The sequence below is a fragment of the Mixophyes fleayi genome, chromosome 11 (assembly GCF_038048845.1).
Source record: "Mixophyes fleayi isolate aMixFle1 chromosome 11, aMixFle1.hap1, whole genome shotgun sequence".
Lineage (NCBI taxonomy): Eukaryota > Metazoa > Chordata > Amphibia > Anura > Limnodynastidae > Mixophyes > Mixophyes fleayi.
This window is the reverse complement of record NC_134412.1, coordinates 27515225-27538040: the sequence shown is the minus strand read 5'-3', so window position 1 is coordinate 27538040 and position 22816 is coordinate 27515225. Positions and strand designations below refer to the sequence as shown.

The 22816-nt window shown below is 40.8% G+C and overlaps 1 protein-coding gene across 5 annotated transcripts in view; it reads right to left on the bottom strand.

Moving 5' to 3' along the window:
- LOC142107222 (immunoglobulin superfamily member 1-like) overlaps window positions 1–22816 on the bottom strand; it is a 196929-nt gene that overhangs the window by 31247 nt on the left and 142866 nt on the right. The window contains exon 1 of one of the 5 annotated variants that reach the window (XM_075190480.1): window positions 2541–2617. The exons of the other annotated variants lie outside the window; for them this stretch is intronic. Coding sequence (XP_075046581.1) covers window positions 2541–2577 — 37 coding nt within the window. The 5' untranslated portion in view covers window positions 2578–2617. Of the gene's footprint in view, window positions 1–2540; window positions 2618–22816 lie in introns of those variants that run through there. 5 annotated transcript variants of the gene reach the window in all.

Below are 22816 nucleotides of genomic sequence, written 5' to 3'. Positions count from 1 at the left end.
CGCAGCCACGGCTGTAGCAAGCTCTACAACTGTGGAAGTAAGCTTCCATTTGTGCCATATCTCTAGGTCCAGCTATGGGGCTAGTCTAAGTTAGCCAGCGAGTCAGACGGAATTACAAAAGGCCGACCCGCAAGCTCTATTAAGTGTTAAAAATTAATTTTGAAAATTAAAAGCATGGGGTTCCCCCACCTAATGCTATGAACCCTAGTGTTGCCAACTTAGTGCTGGTCTCCGAGAAATTGAGGCGTGTGTGGTCCCCCCCGATTTCACAAAAACCAGCACTAGGCCAACCAGCCGGGGTTGGTGGTATTATAGCAGAGGGACAGGCCACATGGCTGCCATAGGTATGCTGGTGCTTGTAGTTCTACAAGCATCAGCACGCCCAGATTGTTAATGGCTACTTGGGCTGGCTGCAACTTGTAATTCCACACAGTAAAATGGTGTTTTACACTTTTCCTTTACTTTTTCACACTTTATTACCTTACACCCACCACCCCAGGGATGTAGGAAGAGTCCTAGTGCTTTCAGCAAGGGACTGGGTCTCCTTAGGGAGGGCCTGTACAATTTTCTCTCCCGACTCCACTCCCTAGGGAAATCAGCCTCCTGATGAACAGCCTGTGGTTGGTTTGTCATTATGTCAGGGGGATTTTTGTGAAATTGAGGGGACCCCACACTTTTTTTCTACACATTTTAACACTTTATAGAGCTGGCGGCTTGGTCAGCTGTAATGCCGCCCAATCCGCTGGCTCAGCCTGTACCTTACCTGCAGGGGTCTGTGTACTAAAACAGTCATTTAAGAAAAGCCGAACGCAGGAGATATCTCCAGTATCCAAATTACTGCACAATTCAGCAGTCCCTAAATACTCACTTGAGACTGCAGTGTGGGCAATTGTATCAAGCTCAGAAAATGGCGTTAGTCATTCAATCCTATGGGGAGAGCATCGCAGGAGAGGAATCTTCAGATCCCTCTCCAGCAGCCTTGCTGCTCTACCCTGTACTGTATAACACAAATGGCATCTGCGCATGCGCAGTAAATACCCCGGGTCAGAACTTGATTAGAAAAGAGTCATTGCCGGGAAAGCCACCTATTGGATGCGCTGTCCCGACATGACTTCTATAGTAAATTGCTCTTGACGCGGCAAAAATCTGAAAATTCTTAATTAGGCCCCTTAGTCACATACAGTATGCTCCCCAACCATTCTCCCCTTGTCACCTATGCCCATGTCCAAATTTGTGAAGAATCATAAGCCATTGACTAAGGGACCCATATATTAAAAGTATACCAGTATTGCAGCAATAAAACATTGCTCTAATAGACAATTATGCACTCTGCTTGATCATAACTATCTAGACATTTACAATTAAACAGAGTGCACAACTGTCTATTAGAACAACCTATTTTCCAATCTAACATTGAAATAGAGAGTCAATGAGTGCCTAACTATTACGACTATCTTGGAAACTCTAAGTGAGGGACACCCTTCGATATTGCGGCTCTTACGCCATTGGGAAGAGCACAGTCCATAATTAATTCCTTCTAGCAATAAAAAGTTATCTTTCACCCACATTTATCAATAAATAATATTGCTGAGGCAGCTGACCATTAATCACCTGCCACTGCAATATAGGACTATAGTGGAAAACGTCACTTACGGCTTCTCTTGGCTAATCTGCTTTGTTGTATTCAGTCCGCAATAAAAAAAATAAAAAAAAGACACACACTCACAAATGAACAAAATTAAATATAAATTATATTATAAGCTATGTTTTTGTTGTATTCAAATTAGTAAAGTTGATTTTTTCTTTTTTATTAATAAAAATTCAAATATCACTGCATTAAAAAAAATGCTTTATTCCAAGAATAATGTCAGTACTTTTTAAATGCTTCTGTTCTGTTAATGCTATCGTGAGATATACCTCCGTAATACTTTTCAAGATAGGATCCCCCATGTTATTGCTGGCAGTAACCTCATTAATATATAGGGTGAAGCCCTTTCACTGTGGAAAAACACCCATTTACAACGGCAAATGGGTTTTTTGCTTTTTCTTAAATAAGTCCCTGACAGCGGAGAGCAAAAAGTTAAAAAAACAACAACTGCAGCACCAACAACAAAACAGTGCAAAATGATATCTACACAAAACAGCTAGTACTCAACTATATGCTTCAAACAGTTATGATTAAATATATACTAAAATGACACTATGGTGACATGTCCCTATAAATCAGGTTTTGATGTATTCATAGGGACACTCTTGTTGTAATGGATTTAGCCATAAGTCTTGTAGGGAAAGAATGTGTTCAGAAAATTCCTCCCCGAGAATGGAGAAGAAAGGGTAGTGAAGTGACAAGGAGGCAACAATATGTTTTAGTTAGAAGCAGCCCTGCCCCAAAATATTCAAAACTCCATTAGTTTCAGCCTCAAGTATGTAGCTCAGGAAACAGTAAGTGTTATGATGATGACCAGACAATATTGCAATGAGCGAAGAGAAAAGAGAGTTGCATTAAAGAGCCAAAGAGGTAAATTGTATGAAATACTCACAGAGAACAATGACAAAGATGAAAGTAAATGGACTCATCCTGATTCCACCGAAATTTTGCTGTAATGAAATTATGCTGATAAAGAAGGAACTTTTACAGTAACTGAAACTAACACTTGACAAGCTCCACCCTCGTGTGTGCAACCTCTAAGAGGCAACATCTCAAACACAATCAAACAATGTTAAAAATAATTAATCAGCAAAAAAAAACCATTTTTTTGGTTTCATATTTTATGTAATAACATGAAGAATAGGTCTTTTATTATTTTCAATTTGCTCCAGAATCCATCAGAAATCACAAAAATAGAAACTCCAATGTTTCAAAAAGATCTCAGCAACTTATTTTACATAAACACACAATGGTAAAACAAAATAAAACAAAGCAATCAATGGTCTGTCATATATAATACAATATTGAATAACATCAATCTTTTGCAGCAATGAAATGTACAAAGCAGTCGGTATATTTCTGGAACATTATTCGTATACAGAGGCAGGCTGGGCTGGGGGGCAGGGGGCATCAGCCCCCTGGGACGTTCCCATAGTGGGCTACCTTGTGCTGGTTCACTGAGCCACCTGCTTTTTTTTTCCCTTTCAAATGTTCCTAATAGGCTGCTGATCTGAGTCTTGCCCCTGGGCTAAAATATGCCAGCTCTCCCCTGATTGTATAAATGGAATCTGGAGCTAGAGAGGTTCCAGTTGGTGGCGATACTGTAAATGCACAATTTTTTCTTTATCCGTCAAGTTGGGAGAAATTATATGCATACTTGCCAACATTTTGAATTTTGCTTCTGGAAACTGCGGTAGGGGCAGGGGCGGGATGGGCCGGGGGGCATCGGGCCCCCGGACCGCTCTGTCTGACAGCTATTTGGGGCACCCCCCCCCCCCATTGAATACAAAATTTAATGAATATTACAAGCGGCCGCATCACAAGACATGTGATGCGGCCGGGTCAGCGCACAGGCGCCCGCATCGTGTGTCATGTGATGCCTGTGCGCCCCCCGGGCTGAACTTTGCCAGCCCGCGCCTGCGTAGGGGAGGTGGGCGTGCAGGGGGCGATATTCGAAATCGCGCCATATGCAGCGATTTCCGGAGAATTGCAGTATTTTGGCCCTAATTTTGCCTGATGTGGGAGATTGCCATACTCTCCCGAGAGTCCGTGAGACTCACCCGAAATGCGGGAGTCTCCCAGACATTCCGGGACAGTTGGCAAGTATGATTAAATAACCAAACAGAATAAAGGGAAGAAGGCGCTAATGGTAATGGCTCTTAGTTCACTCCACTCTTCCCTTTATTCTGTTTGGTTATATTTATGTGTATGCACTCATAGGGGTTTGTGTACTTAAAGGTGAAGGGCTGCTCTTTGGTTTAACCGCGCAGATTTACTCCTACCATTGTTGTATTTAAGTATGATTATATGTCTCTATTATAAAAAAATATTTGAAAGTGTCTGAATCTCTATATACATATAAAAATAGTTTGAATTTGCAGAAATTTGGAATAACATTTTAAAAAAAGTTTTTATATTAAATTTGCTTTTCTTAGCTTAAAAGCATCTATACCTGTATTCGGGGTAGTAACGTAGAGGTTGGGGCACACTTTACTACCAGAATTATAGGACACATTTTTCTTACACATACGGGACATGGTGGAGATTAAAGACCATGGGGGGCGGTGAATTACATTTAAACTCACAACAGGTTTTTTCAGTTTGCAACTTTGTCTTCTTTAAAACCTTGCAGATAAGATGTTATACAGATTTAAAACACATATAAAAAGGGCATAAATCACTCATGACACTGCTCCCTGCTTCCTTAATGAAGAGTTAAGCTGGGTACACCCTACATGGTTTTCGTCCAAAAATCGGCTCAATCAGCCGACATACGACCGCTCGTTCAAAAGTCAGGTCAGTGTGTGTAGTGACACGATGGTGGAAAGTCTGCCCAAGTGGACGATTGTCGCCTCATTTGGTTGGTTGTACCGTTAAATATTTTCGTTCCAATCTCGTTTCCGCTGTGCAGTGTGTATAAACTTCCGACCGATCCACAACAGTGAGTACGAAATTACAGTCATTGCTCACTACAACATGGCTGTAAAAAGTCGCTAAAGGGACTTCCGCTTTTCCCTTTATCGTCCTAAACAAGGCTAGTGTGTATGCAGTCCATGGACCGAGCGATCGGACCATCGATTGCATGTAAAATCGATCGGCATAAAAAGTTGGTGGAAAATTCTGTAGTGTGTACCCAGCTTAAGACTGATGGCTTGCTGAAGATATCACACTCAGGGGAAGAGAAGATCTATTAGTACAATTCAGGGTTTATTAATGAGAATTTACAGGTTTTGACAAGTAAGTAATATGCTACCAAACTGAGTATAATAATAAAATATAATTATTTGTAACTAAGAACTCAATAGTATTTAAAATCTTGGAATGCAGGTAAGTCATTTGCTTTTTCTTTCGGTAGACTTATTTTATCAACATTAGTAACAAACCAAAAGTTGTTTTGAGGCTGATCTCATATCCCATATGACTCAAGGGATGTGTGTTTAAAGCAGAGTGTCGTAATTTATCTCTATAATATAAATACAAGGCGGTGGTGTGTGACTACCCTTTCTTCTGCTCTTCCCATTCTCTTGTCTGAGACAGCGGGCTCAGTTCCCTCATTATATGCAGCAACAATCCAATACTGATGACCGATGCTGCAGTGCCACAGGGATCCAAAGCATTAACATCAACTGTACTGCCCTTGAAATATTACTCTCACATTACCTATGTTTGGTATACTGAGGTCATACGTCTCACCCTGCTTGCAACACAGTCTTTTCCATTCTGACTGCACACATAATAATATCTCAACGTGATGTATGCAAAGTAAGATGAAGAATAGTAGGGATCACAAACCATGGTCAGGGCAGGCGATAGACAAGGATAATCAATAAACAGGGTAAGGTCAGTGCAGGCGGCAGACAAGAATGGTCAATAAACAAACAGGGTCAAATATCCAACATTCAGCAAAACAAATATAGAGCACAGTGACTAATAATGGGTCCAATAATGGGCCAGAAGTACCAGTAGTGCCCAGTAAAATAACAGCATTAACAGTAATGGCCAATGTGTGAGTGAATAATCAGCAAAAGATTGAGCCTAAGACATAACATCAAGGTAGAGAGGAACTTGACCGTGAGAAATTACAATATAGAACAATAAAAGTAATGCTCAGAAGTATGTTAGCAGTACTAGCAGTATCCAGCAACAATAGTTATCTCCAATAATGTGTCACCAATAAATATGTCAGTAGTATGTGCCCAATAATATACTAACATTACCAGTAATACCCAATGAAAGGTCACCAATAGTAGTCATGCACGATAATATTATTACAATTAGTGGGTCCACCTTGCAGTTGGTAGTTAGAAATGGCTCCTGGGACAAAGAGACACGGTTAAATTTCATGAATAAATATGTGCGTGAATTTAAAAAAAAAAAAAAAACCTCTGCACACATGGTGACTTATATTTGCTATAGATGTATACATAATATTAGTCATTTAAGTATCTGTGCCTGACGATTTTAAAAAACATAAAATAGTCATACTTGTTGCCCTGTTATGTTACTGATGTTTAAATAATCAATTTTTATATTAATTATAACAGAATATCGATATATATATATATGTTCATTTAGCATTGGACGCATTTGTGAACAAGTGTAGGAAACGGCACATTCAGATAAAAGAACATCTACAGGTTAAGTCGCACATCACAAGTTGTATCCAACAATGTTAAGAAGTGTTACATAAGCCAAAGAAAATATTGTCCTAACAGTTATTAGTAAGTGCAAAAGTGCAATTTTTTATATATGTGATTAAATTAAAAAACAACGCCAAAATGTTTTTTATATTTAAAAAAAAAAAATCAATAGATAGCCACAACTTGCTATAATATAACAGGTACACTAATGACTAATGCACTATCAGCTGGTGGGGTCAATATGCAATTAGTCAATCAGAAGTGGCCAAAAAGTGCCAGGGATCAGGAACCAGAGTGCAGCAGAATATAGTGGCAGAGATCAGGAACCAGAGTGCAGCAGAATAGTGTGCCAGGGATCAGGAACCAGAGTGCAGCAGAATAGTGTGCCAGGGATCAGGAACCAGAGTGCAGCAGAATAGTGTGCCAGGGATCAGGAACCAGAGTGCAGCAGAATACAGTGCCAGGGATCAGGAACCAGAGTGCAGCCGAATACAGTGCCAGGGATCAGGAACCAGAGTGCAGCCGAATACAGTGTCAGGGATCAGGAACCAGAGTGCAGCCGAATACAGTGTCAGGGATCAGGAACCAGAGTGCAGCCGAATACAGTGCCAGGGATCAGGAACCAGAGTGCAGCAGAATATAGTGCCAGGGATCAGGAATCAGAGTGCAGCAGAATACAGTGCCAGGGATCAGGAACCAGAGTGCAGCAGAATACAGTGTCAGGGATCAGGAACCAGAGTGCAGCAGAATATAGTGCCAGGGATCAGGAACCAGAGTGCAGCAGAATAGTGTGCCAGGGATCAGGAACCAGAGTGCAGCCGAATACAGTGTCAGGGATCAGGAACCAGAGTGCAGCAGAATACAGTGTCAGGGATCAGGAACCAGAGTGCAGCAGAATACAGTGTCAGGGATCAGGAACCAGAGTGCAGCAGAATACAGTGCAAGGGATCAGGAACCAGAGTGCAGCAGAATACAGATTCTAACTGCCTGAGAGATCAAATAAAGTATTTTTTATTGGGATTTTTTAGTTACCGCATACAAATAACATATTTAACATCTAATCTAACTAACATCTATCACTGCCTTGGAGATCAAGACATGACAATCCAACTTGAATTACTTACAAACTTATTTAAAAATGTCTCCATCTTTCTATCCATTGGATCTCTCAGTGAATGTCCATCTTCTAAAGCAGCGTTGTCCAACCCGCGGCCCACGGGCCGCATGCGGCCCAGCACGCCTGTGAATGTGGCCCAGAAGTCAGTTAACTTCCATCATCCCCCCTTTCCCCTGTGGGAGGGGTAGTAAAGGCTAAATTTACGAGTTGAGGGCTCAAACTCATTTTCGTGAGGTAATTTTACCTCATGAACACACATGCTGTTAGTTATATACTACACTGACCTACTAAATTCTTAGCATTATCTAATATATAAAAGCCTAGCGGCGTGTGTGTGTGGCGATGAAGATGACAAGAACCTTTTTAACACCTTAAGTAGCTTTGATTAGAATGCATGAGTATCATGCACGGGTTAACTTGTTTTAAACATATGTAACATGGGAATAGCACAACATAAATTGTCCTTCAGGAAAAATCAACAATCACTTGTTGTGAATGGTAAACATTAGGCGACTATAATTTCTACAGATAATGAAGGGGTATACACTTCCTATAATATGCCTTATAGCAGTCCTTTATAATATGGTGGTGGTTCACAAATGTAGATGGCTCGTATGGAAAGTAGCCACAATTAGATCCTTTTAATGCAGAAGAAATCAGTCTTAATCCAAAAAGACTTATAATCCTTACTCCCACAATATAACAAATGGATAAGTATTATTTAGCTGTACACACTGGCATCACTTGACGCGTTTCTCCGCCAACAAGTGGGTGGTTTCCTCAACACCTCTGATGAAACAATAACAGGCTCAGGACCTCTTAATTAGTGGAGCTGCAGATAATATAAGCACCTACTAACAGGCCACTAGCGCCTGGTAATCTCTGTTTGTTGTTTGTTAAATGTCATGAGTTCCTCTTTAGTTTTCCCTTCTTCAGTGTCAGATAAGACATTCCCAAAAAATAATCTATAGATCCACTTGAAGACAGCTCTAATATTCTATCCAAATGTATATACATCAGAGACCTAGTTCTTTTCACCCCTTGACATGATTGAAGCTCTTCTTGTAATACAAAATATTTCCAGCTGATCATTTTCTTAGGCTGGGTACACACTGGAGGTTTTTCAGCCAGTTATCCAATCACCCGATAAACGACTGCTCGGCCACATATCGCGTTAGTGTGTACAATCACACGATGACCGACAATCGTTCCAAAGTACCAATTGTAGTTTCATTTGGTTTCTCGTACTGTTTAATAATATTGTTTCAATCACCTTCCGATCATGTAGTGTGTATACACTCACGATCCTAAATGTTCTATATCTATTTTTATTTAAAAATTTCCTTACTCTGGTATCTCACTTTGCCTGTTTCTTTGTGCTTGTTTCCTGTGATGAGGAAAACATCAACTTGTATTGATCAGTCATGTCACTTGAGTGATCAATAGGAGCACTAAATGCTGATATTAAAAATTACATTTATCAGATTTGGACATTGCGTATCCCTCCGTTTCTAGGTGCTGTGAAAATTATGTTGTTGAGACACTTATATTTTGATAGATGGGCTACGAGACCTAATATCGAGGAAGGGGTGGAGAAATTTCACAAAAAATGGGACAGATATATTGAAACGCTAGATGAAAGGCAGCAGAGACACATAATGTGACTATTTGACTCCAACAAATGCTATTTGTATAGGCAAATTAGCAATGACCTCTAATTTACCCTTAATAATTGATGTTTTCACCCTTGTTGTTTTATATGAGTGGTTGAAGAAGGAACACTCTGGTTTAATTGTATGAGCATTACTTGAATGGCATGGCTACAGATGTCACCGATGCATTGTTACTGAGATGTCACTAAATGTATCATATCTTGAATGCTATCATGCTTAAGCAGATTGCCGACATTGAATATCTTGACATCAATATTACTATTCTAGTATTTGTATGTTTGTTTGCTTTTTTGTTTTTTTTTAGACTATTGTCTTTTTCTTTTAATCTTTATCACCTTCTCCCTAATGTTTTACAATATAAAGGTATATTGAACAAAGAGACTCTTATATCAAAACCTTTCAATGACCTTGAACTTATCAGTGATACTTTATGATTGGGTTTAGACTCGGGCTGTTTCTATGTGTTAACTCCCACTAATTACTTGTAGTTTCATATGTTTGATTATTTCTTCATCCACATTTGTATCTTGTTCTTTGGTCGATATAATAATAAAGAAAAAGAAAATTACATTTATGACTTTAAAACCCATGTGACTTGTTTTTCTACCAGAACTGTTTGCCAATACAGGATGTGACAATTCAAGTATATTAGTTCCTCTCTATTTTCTTACTAATATGTCTCTGTCTTGATGTTTGTGTACACATCTTCTTTCTTTCAATTTCTGTTTCTCAATATTTTCTCTCTTAACTCTTTTCTCAATCCTCTCCTCACATATTACTCACTGACTGACAGTTTCATTCCCTCTCCTCTGTCTATGTGCTGACTTGTTCCCCTCCTCTCTTACAGGGTACTACTAGATGTTGTGTTATTCCCTGCGTCAATACACACATATTGCTTCCCCACTAATGACCATTCCAGATCAGTCCTAGTGGTATATTGATCCTTGTATCTCATTTATCATATTTATTAATGTGTCATTATGGCTGCCGATTGGAGTGATGTCAGCCAACTAGACCTTTCTGGAAGAAAAAGCAGAGTAAAGAAAAAAATCAAGCAGTCTAAAGACAAACAAAGGGCCCGGGTGGGTGTGGAACATTCCAGAAGGCCAGAGAAAGCCAACTGACACATCTCTTATAAGTCTTCTATAACCCCTCCATTACCCTATGCACCCATTGGCTAATAACTCATAACCATAACGCTAAGTTAACTCTTGCTAAGCTCAATTATTTTTCTTAAATATTTATCAACCGTGGCGTCTATGCAGGGGACGGCTGGCAAATTTTAGCCCGGGGGGCAAGTCTCGACTCAGCAGCCTGTTTTAAAGTAATAAAATGCAGGTGGCCTAGTGACCCAGCCCAAAGTAGCCCACTGTGGGACCGGCCAGATGCCCCCTCTGCCCCCCAGCCCAGCATGCCCCTGCGTCTATGTTACTTCAAACCAATTCCGTCCCTTTGCTATTCCAAGCCTCCTAGCTTTCTTTACCTTTTACTTTATTTCACTTACCAAGAGTTATTTTAACTTCATAAAATAAAGATGCAAGACACTTGCTTGGTGAATGAAAGGTCACAAATTTTACTGAATATTAAATTGAATTGAAGTGGTGGTAAATAAAAGCAATTCAGCCTTCAGCCATGTCCATAAATTATTGAACTAAAATATTGGGACACTTCTAGGCGGTGGAGCCCAACTTTACCCCGTTTTTGGCTCACTAGTTGAGGTCCGTCCGGCCAAGCAGTGCCCCGTAACTCCCCAAGGGGAAGCATAACTAAATGAACCTTCTTGTTAAGGGAGAGTGCCCATCCGCCACCCTAATGTGTCATTATGGCTGCTGGTTGGACTGTTTTCCGCCACAGCTAGGATTCCCCACCCCAGGAACCTAGGCCCGCCACCATTGTGACCTCTCAAAGTCCAACAAGAAGTCGAAAAACTTGCTCAAGAAAAAATGCTAAACCATCCCCAGTCAAATGAACCCCATCCACGCTATAGAATTGCAGGAATCTAGCTTTAATGGCCAGTTTACTAATCACTGAACCTCTTAAATCTATAAAAAAAACTTCTCAACTGCCCTATTAACTTTAGAATGAGCCTTGTCGAGACCAATCGATTTATCAACACCTCTCCACTGTAATCTAGGGATAATATCTGCCCATACTAATCTGACAAAGGGCCAAAAGGATCTAATCACCTTAACATTCAAATTAATGAGGTCCAATCCCTTCAATTTATCCAGGCCGTTACCCCCCAAGTGAATGACTAATATCAAGAGGCCCAAAATTGATCTCATTAGCAAAAAGTTTATCTAAAAGGAAGCCCAACGAAGCCTCCTAAAACCCAACCAACTGATGAAACTAAATAAAAAACATTCCTAAGAATCAACTAAATAGAGTAAAAAGAAACTGTTCAGACGAATACGTTTGTGGTACAAGCAAAGGAACTATTGCAAGTGTTTGAAGAAAAAGGTTACCCTAAAAAGATTCTCGATGAAGCTTTTGAATACAATAAACAGGTGGATATAAATAGAATCTTAGAAGAAAAAAAGAGAAAAAAATATGTCAAAATAAAACAAACACATAATGGATTAAAATTAAATTAAAAATGTAACACTAAATCTACACATATAAGACGGATAGTTCAGAATAACTACCATTTATTAAGACATTATCATATTTTGAGTACATTGCTACCGGAAAAACTCACTATTGTATTTAAAAAGAACAAAAACTTGCAAAATATGTTAGCTCCAAGTTTTTTGAGAGCTAAAGGTGAATCTCAAAAAATCAATAGAGAAAAGTATTTTTGGGTAACGTTAAGGGTAATTACAAATGTGGCAAATATAGATGTACCACCTGTAAATATATGAACAATGGCAGTAGAGCAGTCACCTCTTCTGTATCAAAAGAAATCTTTCACATAGCAGATTGTTATAACTGTAATACGTGTTATCTATGTTCTACAGTGCCCCTGTGGGCTTCAATATGTGGGCAGAACTACGAGATCTCCAAGATTAAGTTTCATGGAACACAGGCAGGGCCGCCGAGAGGGGGGGGGAGCGGATACATTTTACCCGGGCCCGGGGTTCTAATTTTAATTTTTTTATTTTTTTTCTCTTTTTTTTTTCTATGTATTTTTTTTTTCTCAGCGGCGGGCATGTGGGGGGGGGGGGGGGGGGTCGGGTCGGTTTGGTTTGGTTCGTTGGTGTGGGGAGCTGGAACACTAAAACAAAACAAAAAAAACACTCACGTGACCGCGGCGCCGCGTCCCTCCTCTCCTCTTCTCCATTCACACTGACTGTCGGGCGTGACGTCATTAAGTCACGCCCGTCAGTCAGTGAGGAGCGCCGGACAAGACACAGCTAGAAGAAAGAAGAGAAAAAGAAAGAAGCTGACAGGAGGTAAGTAAAGAAACGGAGAGGCAAGGGGAGGAAAGGGACAGTGCTATAAAGAAGGGGAAGTAAAACAACGGGGGAGAGAGGCTGAGAATAAATAAAAAAGTAGAGAGAAACAACAAATAAAAAAGGGGAGAGAAACAACAAATAAAAAAGGGGAGAGAAACAATAAATAAAAAAGGAGAGAAACAATAAAAAAAGGGGAGAGAAACAATAAATAAAAAAGGGGAGAGAAACAGAATAGTTAAAAAGGGGAGAGAAACACAGAATAAATAAAAAAAGGGGAGAGAAGCACAGAGTTAAAATTAAAAGGGGAGAGAAACAGAATAAATAAAAAAGGGGAGAGAAGCACAGAGTTAAAAAAAAAGGGGAGAGGCACATTTAATAGTGGGGACTATTAATTTAAGATGGGGTGGTTTGGGGGCTATTAAATGTGGGGGTGAGTTTAGGGAGAATGAGGTCTATTTATTAATTGTGACTATGAATTTAATAATGGCAGCGATGGTTGTGGGAAATAGGTATTGCTAGGCTGTTTGCAGGAAGGGAAATAAACCTATTTATTAAATGTGAATACTATTATTTTAATGTTGGGGCTGGAGGAAGGCCTAATTATTAATCGTGGGTGCTATTGATTTAACGCTGCGTCTGGCTGTAATTTTCTAAATGTAGCCATTTTTTCCCCCAAATAGGTCCTTCAACATTCCAGGATCCAGACAAAGCCGCAACTAAAGAAACCTGCAGCACAGGTGGTGAAAGTGAGAAGAACAGGTAGGAGCGAGCAGCAGAGTGTGTGAAATGTTGTGATTCTAGAAGGGACAATGGGAATTTTTGGTGAGTGTCGTGCCCAATGTAAGGTGCAGGCCAAGACTGAACTCTTTGTGTACACACTGCATTCTTTGTATACTACACTGTGGTGGTAGATTTCTTAAAAGTCAGGAGTGCTGGGACATATGTGACGCTCTGGTGAATTCAGGACCTAGTGATTTTGATGTGCTAGCCACGCCCCAACGACGCATTGCCACGCCCCTGAATGTATGACCACACCCCTGAATTTTGGGGCTTACTCGACTATGAGGGGCGCCCCATGAATTTGTTGTACCCGGGCCCTGAATTCCTCTTGGCAGCCCTGAACACAGGCAAAATATTATTAATGGCTTTAAAGTCAACAGTGTGTCTAAAGATTTCAAAGAAAAACACAGTGCAAACTCCTCTGGTCTTATTGTCACTATTTTGGACTCTGTTAGACCCACTGAGAGGGGAAGTGACAGATTTCAAATTCTATGTGAAAAATACATTTTTTGGATGTTCAAACTGTGTACCCTAACACCTAGGGTCTGAATGAAACCATGGAATTTAATTTCAAGTAATTTTTCTGCACTTGGTCATTATTATATATATTTTTTATTTTATTTATTTTCCGGTATCATATTTGTTTATCACTTCTTTCACTCCTATCTTTTTTTCTTTTCTGCCACCTTCTCTCCATAGTTCGATACAATAGTCTTGCATTTTTATCCTTATTTTCAACTTACTTTATCTCTTTTTCTTTCATTTTTTTTTTTTGTCTATCTTCGTTTATCTTCAGAAGTCATACAATAAGACACTACCGTATATAATTGTGTCATCTGTCTTCCACTGTGGCTCAAAAGTTTCATGCATAGTTCCAGTAATCAAACATTTGGGGTTCTCACGAAACATGAATTGTTATATATTCCCAAATATATTTTTATTTATTTTTGTTTATTACTATATATTAGAGATGGGCGGGTCCGGTTCCCCGAGAACCGAACCCACCCGAACTTTGGGTATCCGAGTACCAAGCTGAGTAGCTCGGTACTCTCCCGCCCGCTCCTAATCCAAATTGAGGCCGAACGTCATTGTGACGTCGTCGGATCTCGGGGCTCGGTTCTCGCGATACTTCAAGATTATAAATACACGCCTCCACAGCAATCCATCGCCATTTGACAGAGGGAGAGAGCAGGGTGTAGTCACAGGCTGATTAGAGCAGGGACAGAGAGTACAATATTCTTCTTGCAATTGCTCTAACAAAAATCGCTAGAGAAGAGGAGGAGGATAGAGGTTTATTTTATTTTTGTAATATTTGGCACTCCCCAGTGCTTTTGGGGTGTCCCCCATAATTGTGCATAAATATTTCTGGCTGTCAAAAGTCATATCTTTCAGCAGTATCTTACCAAATAATTTTTACCACTACAAGTGCTTTGCGCTCAGAATGGATTCAAAGCAGTCCACATATGATCAGAATGAGCAACCAGGTTCTGTCACCAGTCCTGATGTTAGTGTTCCCAGTACGTCATCTGGGCAAGGCGATGTCAAACTACAGAGTGTTTCGAAATCAGTCCAAAAACAAAATAATATTTTTTTTTACCGTGTTGAAGCGAAAAAGAAGTGTTACTGAGCAAAAGTTAAGTGCCGATAAAAAAAAATTGCCAACATGCCATTCTACACACGCAGTGGCAAAGAGAGAATGAGGCCTTCACCTTTGGCTATTAGTGGCAGATCCCAAAAAGTTACCGAGCCTACAGTTGGTGCACAACTACTGTTACGCGTCAAAGCCGAACTGCAAGATAACAGTAAGGCATTAGAGGATAATGTTTGCACCGATTCACAAATGACACCAATCCCTGTAGAGAGTCCTACCAACAGTGGGATGTCTAATCGTGAGCATTCTGCTGATGTGTGCCTTAATAGCCCGAGTGTAGCCGGTGATACCCAAATTGAGGATGCCACTTTGGAATTAGAAGAGGATGAGGGGGAGATTTGTGTAGGCGATGAGGGCGCTAATGAGGATGTTGATGAGGATGAGGTTGTTTGTGTAAGTCCTGCACCAGTGGCAGCAGTTCTGGCACGTGACAAGAAAAAGGCCATTGTCATGCCTGGGCATAAAACAAAAAAATCCACTTATGTGTGGAATTATTTCTACCCAAATCCAGACAATTGTATAGCCATTTGTAGTGTATGTCAAGCCACAGTCAGTCGAGTGAGGGACCTTAACCATCTTGGAACCTCGTCTATGTTACGCCACTTAACGAGAGTTCATGGAAAAGTGTTGGGAAAAGCTGAAAGTTCTTCCAAAAAAATTTACAAGCACTCCATCATCAGCTAAGACCCTCCGCTCACTGACTCCTGCACTATTATTGACTCCTCTGAAGAAAGCGTTAGTCCCACTGCTGCTGCTGTTGCTGGGGGTGAATCGTCATCCCAGAGGCAGGTCAAGAAAATGAGCAGTCCTACATTTTAGCAATTAACTGTGAAACAATCATTTGCGAGAGGACGCAAATATGACAGCAGTCACCCAGCGAATCACAGACGCCATGGCTGCAATGTTAGTGTTAGATCTGCGTCCAATCTCCACAATAAACGCAGCTGGTTTTTCACAGTTAATTGAGGATTTGTGTCCGCGTTACAGAATTCCACCATTTCTCCCGTAAAGCAATTCAACAACTATACCAAAAAGTGTGTAAAAATGTAGAGATTGCGCTGAAAAATGCCATTGTGCCCACTGTCCACTTAACCACAGATATGTGGACAAGTGGAAGTGGCCAAACCAAAGACTATATGACTGTGACAGCCCACTGGGTTGGTCATTCACCTTCACCAGCAGGAACAGCAGCAGCATGTACACCACTACGTAACATTTGTCACAGGCAGGCCACTCTTTGTATCACTGGCTTCACTAACAGGCATACTGCTGACAATTTGTTACGCAAACTGAGAGATGTGATTGATGCATGGCTTATACCACTCGGACTCTCCCCAGGGTATGTCATTTCTGATAACGCCAACAATATAGTGAGAGCATTACAGCTGGGTGATTTCCAACACATTCCCTTTTTTGCTCACACCATCAACTTGGTGGTGCAGAGCTTCCTACGAAATAACCGTGAGGAGCAGGAGATGCTTTTGGTGGCCCGTAAAATTTCAGGCCATTTCAGACATTCAGCCACAGCATGTAGGAGATTACAGCAGCTCTAAGAGCAGTTTAACTTGCCCTGCCACCAACTTAAGCAAGAGGTGGTAACTAGGTGGAATTCCACCCTGTACATGCTTCAGAGGATGGAGGAACAGCGCAGAGCCATCCAAGCATATTGCACAAGCCATGACATTGGGAAAGGAGGAGGGATGTATTTCCCTCTTGCACAGTGGGGAATCCTTTCAGTGCTGTGCAAGGTGCTGAAACCATTTGAAGTTGTGACGTGTGAGGTGAGTGCAGACTCTGCTAGTTTGAGCCAAGTCATTCCTTTAATTAGACTATTGGAAAAGCAGCTTGAGAAAATGAAGGAGGAGCTGAAAGCAAGCAATTCATTAAAGTATGTTGGCCTTGTAGATCAAGTACTTAATTCGCTTCACAATGATCCTCGAGTTATTAAGATCTTGAACTTGGATCAGTACGTTTTGGCCACTGTGCTTGATCCAAGGTTTAAAACCTACATGGAGTCTTTACTTGTAAATGAGCGAGATGTGAACTTTTGCAAGGAGCTATTGCTCAGCAAGTTGGCCGCTGAACTGGGCCTCGGCTTGACGACGTGTCCTCCTTCACTTTCTCAAGCTGCTGCTGCTCGTAAAAAATTAAATTTCCCAAAAAGAAGCAGGGAAGACGCAGGGGGCAGACCAGAACAATTTAACATCTGGGCTGGTTTGAAGTATTTTTTAAAAAAATGTGTCACTGTGCCCCAGTGGTGGATCCAGGGGGGGGGGCTATCGGGGCGATCGCCCCCCCTAGCAGACACTTGCTGCCGACAACACAATCAGAGCAGCCAGCTGGACGGACCTGCACATACTGTGCAGCCGTCGGCAGCCTAAACTGTTAGAAAGGGGTGGGGCCTAAATCACCCCCCCCCCCAAAATCGCCCCGGGTACTTTAGTTTTCTAGATCCGCCCCTGCTTTGCCCATAACTCCATCCAATACGAGTATAAACATGCAAAGGATGGTGGAGGATTACTTTCAAGAGGTAGTTGATATGCAAATATTAGACAGTCCCTTTCCTTACTGGGAAGAAAAGCAGGCCATTTGGAAACCCATGTACAAACTTGCTTTGCAATACTTAAGCTGCCCATCCTCCAGTGTGTACTCTGAATGAGTGTTCAGCACAGCAGGGAACTTAGTCAGTGATCGCCGTAGAAGGTTACTTCCCAAAAATGTGGAGAAAATGATGTTTATAAAAATGAACTACATCTTCCACGAGGAAGGCCTTCACCATCCAAGACATCCAAGCACTGACTGTTCTTTAATGGCGGATTCAAGCGGCAATGAATTGATAGTCTGTGATGATGACGTACACACTGATGAGGGTGAGGATGAAGCTGAAGATGATGACAATAACATCTTTTTAAAACTTTCTATGTAAGTGTAGGGTGCAATCTACCCCCAAAGAGGAAAGGGACTTGTGGCATTTCCATATCACGTACCGTCTTGAAAGGCTGCTGTTTGGGCAATTTATCCTTAAGGGTAGGGTGTCGTAGACAGAGTGACCCCAAACTGGCTTTGTCCATTTCTCTTAATATTGTACAGTCTATAACGGCTGTATTTTTTGGTTTTTTTAAACAAGTGGAGGGGGGCCTATAGAGACAGAAAGCAAACTGCTTTTTTCCATTTCTTTACATATTGAACTATAAGTGTAGGGTGTAATATACATCCAAAGACGATGGCTGCATTGCCAATATGCATAGATGGAGAGGAAGATAATCTGTTTTGTGTGTAGAATAAATGAAGGCCTACCTACCAGAAATTAAACTGTTTTTTGGATGATTTATTACCTCTACAATTAGATTACTTATCTATGAAACAGTTTGAGCACTAAATTGGGTTATTTTAGGCCCAAAAACATTGATTTTCCAGCAAAATAGCAAAACAAAACCAAAACAGTTTTGCAAAACCAAAACACGACAGTAATCCAGATCCAAAACCGAATCCAAAACCAAAACACGGGGGTCAGTGACCATCTCTACTATATATATTCTTCATTCAGACGCATCTAATTTCTAATTTTAAAATGATGTGTGTATTCCACTCCAGAGGTTACTCCTGATATTGTATATCCCTATAGTGTTGCACTTTTCAAGTACACATCCTTCTGTTTTAGCTCAGATTTTTGCCCTCTCTTCAGCCTCTTCTATTATATTATTTGATTATCTTCATTTTTTATACTTAATAATAATATGCATTATATTATGTATTAACATGTTCTACAAATGACAATAATGGATGATAAACAGTTAATCACAAGTGGGTTCCGCTATAAATGGGCTTAGAATAGAGGGTCGAGTTATCTTGAGAAAGTTAGTTGCTTCTGACAAAACACGTTCACTGCTTCACCTTTGCCATCTTCAATATTGGACTTTTTCCTCAGTATGGTCTTTTTTCCAGTCTTGTCATTCATTGTTACCTATTTTGGATGTTAACCGTTCACCATAGATCTCAGCTACCGAATACCCGGACTCCCCTTGGGTTGCATATATTTAAGGATAAGGTTCCTCCTTTCCAACAACCAACATACCTCATTTGAAAGTGATTTCATTAAGTTTTATGATTATCTTTCACCTGAGTGCCCAAATACTGGATCGTGGACAATATTTAGGCTAAGAAATCCATCAGAAGGGGGATCATCTTTCCACATAACACAAGTTTTATTGGCATACTATTCCAACTACAGAAAACAAGTTATTTATACACTCCATTAGGAGAGTCTACTATCCTTGCAACCCATCTGGATCATTGATTTTATTTGGGCTGAACTCACCTATAAACAAAGGGGACGGATTCTCCCCAACAATTGCTACGTTGTCGGATCTCGCGAGTTTTGGATTCTATAAGTACCGCCCTCCACGGCGATCCAGCGCCATTTCACAGAGAGACACAGAAGGGGTAGCACGGTTCTTGGCAGTTTCTAGTGCAGTTGGGCAGCTTCATAGCTATAAAAGAAATAGGAGCGGTAGCAGTGCTCTCCAAGGTCTCCAGTGACATTCTACTGATTTAAAGCTCACACAGAAACAGGAGAGCTCCATTTCTTCATTGCTAACGGTCATTGCTGAAATAGAAATAACAGGGCTGGCAGTGTTCTTAAGAGTTTCCAGTGACATTCTACTGTGCCATAGCTCATGCAGAAATAGGAGGGGTGGCAGTGTCTTTGCCACTCTCCAGTCACATTGTTCTTGTCACTCTCCAGTCTCAGTCATGATGATATTAATCCCTCTACCTCATGTGCTAAAGCCTATGTTCAAGTGCATAGTGGTTTAAAGTCAGGATAACAAAAATATAAATAAAAAGCTTGTACCCTTTTAAAGAAAAAAAAACACCTCTCTAATAAAGGTGAAAGTTTATTGTAGAAAAACATAACATTGCCAACATGTCATTCTACCCAAAATATTACCAAGCATACCAGCATCAGCTAGCTCCCTTCTCTCAGCTAGATCTCTGCACCTGCAATCTACACTGTCATCAGTGTGTACATCATACTCAAACAATACTAATTCATCCCCGCTGGAATCCACCATCACAGAAGTCTGTGTACTGTGATGTAAGTGCCTTCCTCATAGAAGGCCATTAGCTCACTATTTCTCACAATGTTTGGTCAATTTTTTTACACCAGACCAAATGTCAAAATGTTGTGCAGACTCATCTGCATCACCACTGGGTGTCTTGGGAAAGCTAAGTTTTTTCCTAGCAGCAATTGCCAGAGAAACTGAAGGAGGAGACATCATTGTGTCATGTACCACTTGAGCCGTCAGCTTGCTGACCAGGAGCTCATTGCATCTCTTGAGATCTGGGTCAGTTGGAAAGAAAGAGAAGACATAGCTCTTAAACCTAGGATCAAGCACAGCTGCCAAAATGTAATGATCCAATTTCAAGATGTTGATAACTCTTGGATCCTTGCGAAATGAATAGAGTACTTAACCTTCAAGTCCAACATAATTAGCGGAATTGGTTTGTTTAATTTTCGTCTTTAGTTTCTCTAGCTGCTTTTCAAAAAGTCTAATTAGGGGAATCACTTGACTCAAGATAAAAATGTCTGCACTCTCTTCACAGGTGACTACTTTGAGTGGTTTCAGCACCTTGCACAAAATGGAAAGTATTCTCCACTGCGCTGGACTAAAGTACATTCCCCCTAAATTCTATTCTTCTTGCAGCTGCTGCATTCTCCTACATGCTATTACAGAATGCCCAAAATGACCCTAAATATTTCAGGACACAGACAGCATCTCCTGCATATCAATGTCATATTTAAAAAAAAATCTGTACCATCAAGTTGATTGTGTGAGCAAAACAGGAAATGTGATGGAATTCCCCCCGCTGTAATGCTCTATCATTATTGGTGGCGTTATCACAAATCACATATCCTCCGGAGAGTCCAAGCAGGATAAGCCATGTTGCAATGACATCCCTTAGTTTTTCAAACAGGTTGTCAGCGGTATTACCTCTGACCTGCGCCTTGTCTCGTCTCTGATAACCACCTCTCACTCCCGCCTTCAAGACTTCTCCCGTGCTGCTCCCCACTTATAGAATTCCCAACCACGCTCAGTCTTTCCCACATCTCTTTTTTAGAGGTGACCTTATACTCGATAACACTATTCACACTAATGCACCCTCACAACTATCCCAATCTCCACTCTGAGCCACACTCGCTCCTCTTGTTTCAGCTGTGCCCTCTTCCCTTTAGAATGTAAGTTCTCTAATGAGCAGGGTCCTCCATACCCTTTGTTTTCATGTCTCCATTCATTTTGTCTGCCTTGTCTGTTCTTGTTTTACGTATATCCTGTTTTATGTATGTCCTTGTCGGCACTGTGGAGCATTGTGGCGCCTTACAAATCTACGATAATGATGATAATAATAATAATAATAATAATAATAATAATAATAATATGCCTCTTAGTGAAGCAGATGACACACAGAGTAGCCTGACTCTGAAAGATCTGGCGGTGTTTGCTAGAAGCTTCTTCTGTTCCTGCTGCTGAAGGCGATTTGCCAACCCAGTGGGCTGTCAGTCATATAATGTTTCATTTTCCCAGTTCCACTTGTCTCCATATCTGTGGTTACGTGTACAGTGGGTAGAATGGCATTTTGTAGCCCAATAATTTTCTTTTTTGTAACCTCCTGATACAAGTGAGGAAGTAAAATGGTGTCGAGATTTAGCTAGGAGTTGGCTGCTCTCCAACTCTTCCTATCACCATTATATACATAGGCAATGCTGCGTGCACTACTGTTAGGTGCACGCAGCTCTCCCTTTTCGAACAGATCCGTGTGAGGCGAGACATAGCTCACAACTGTACCTACAGTCAGGACAAAGTCCTGACTGAGTGTGTCAGAACAGTTGTCAGACTGTCCTGCTCTCTCCTACCTGTTCTTGCTGCTTTCAATACTTGTTGTTGGTTCTTGTGTTCTAAGTTCAGTTGCTGCTTGTCTGGATCCTGGAATGTTGGGTCCCTGTTTGGAAAAAGGATAGGTACATGATATAGAAATCCCAGCAATGAGTGAACACAGTAGGCCACCCTTCCTCAAAGCAGGAAGATATTGAATCAAAAGCACAGACGTTTAATAATTGGGCCTTCTTTCAACCGACCCGGACAGTAAATTAATGTCATTCACCTTTAATAAAAAGATCCATTTCCTCCCAAACAACCCCAACATTAAATTAATAGTATTTATATTTAATAGACCTATTTCCTCCCAAACATTAAATAATTAGCATTCACTTTTAAGAAACAGCTCTCCCTCTCCCCACTCATTAAATTAATAGCACACAAACAACCCCAGCATTAAATGAATAGTTCCATCATCTCACCCTTATTAGGTCCGCCATAGCCCCACTATTAAATATCCCAACCTTCACCCCACCAAAAAGTTAAAAACTCCCACTCTTAACCTACTATGAAATTATTATTTTACACCCTATCCACATCACATAAAATGCCCCCCCCCACACATTAGAATCCCTTTCCCTCCCTCCCCCACACTTAAATTAAAAGCCCCTCCAAGCCTATGCTTGCAAAGGAACTATTGTACTTATACATTAAATCCCCCCACTTACATTAAAAGCACAGAGAACCCCCCTCCACACACACACACACACACACACTCACCCTCTTCATCTAGTGCTGCAGCAGGACCAGCAGCAGTGGGCCTAACGCTCAAGGATTCTTCTGAGGATTCCTGGATAGGGGAGGAGTCATCTCACCTTAGCAACTTGGATGCAGGACTAACTCCGGTCACTTGTGAGAATATTAATGATGAAGGTGTTGGGGGTGTAGATTGCAGGTGCTGGGATTTAGCTGAGAGAAGGTAGGTAGCTGATGCTGGACTGCTTATTGTTATTTTTTAGCATAAGTTTCTGATTTTT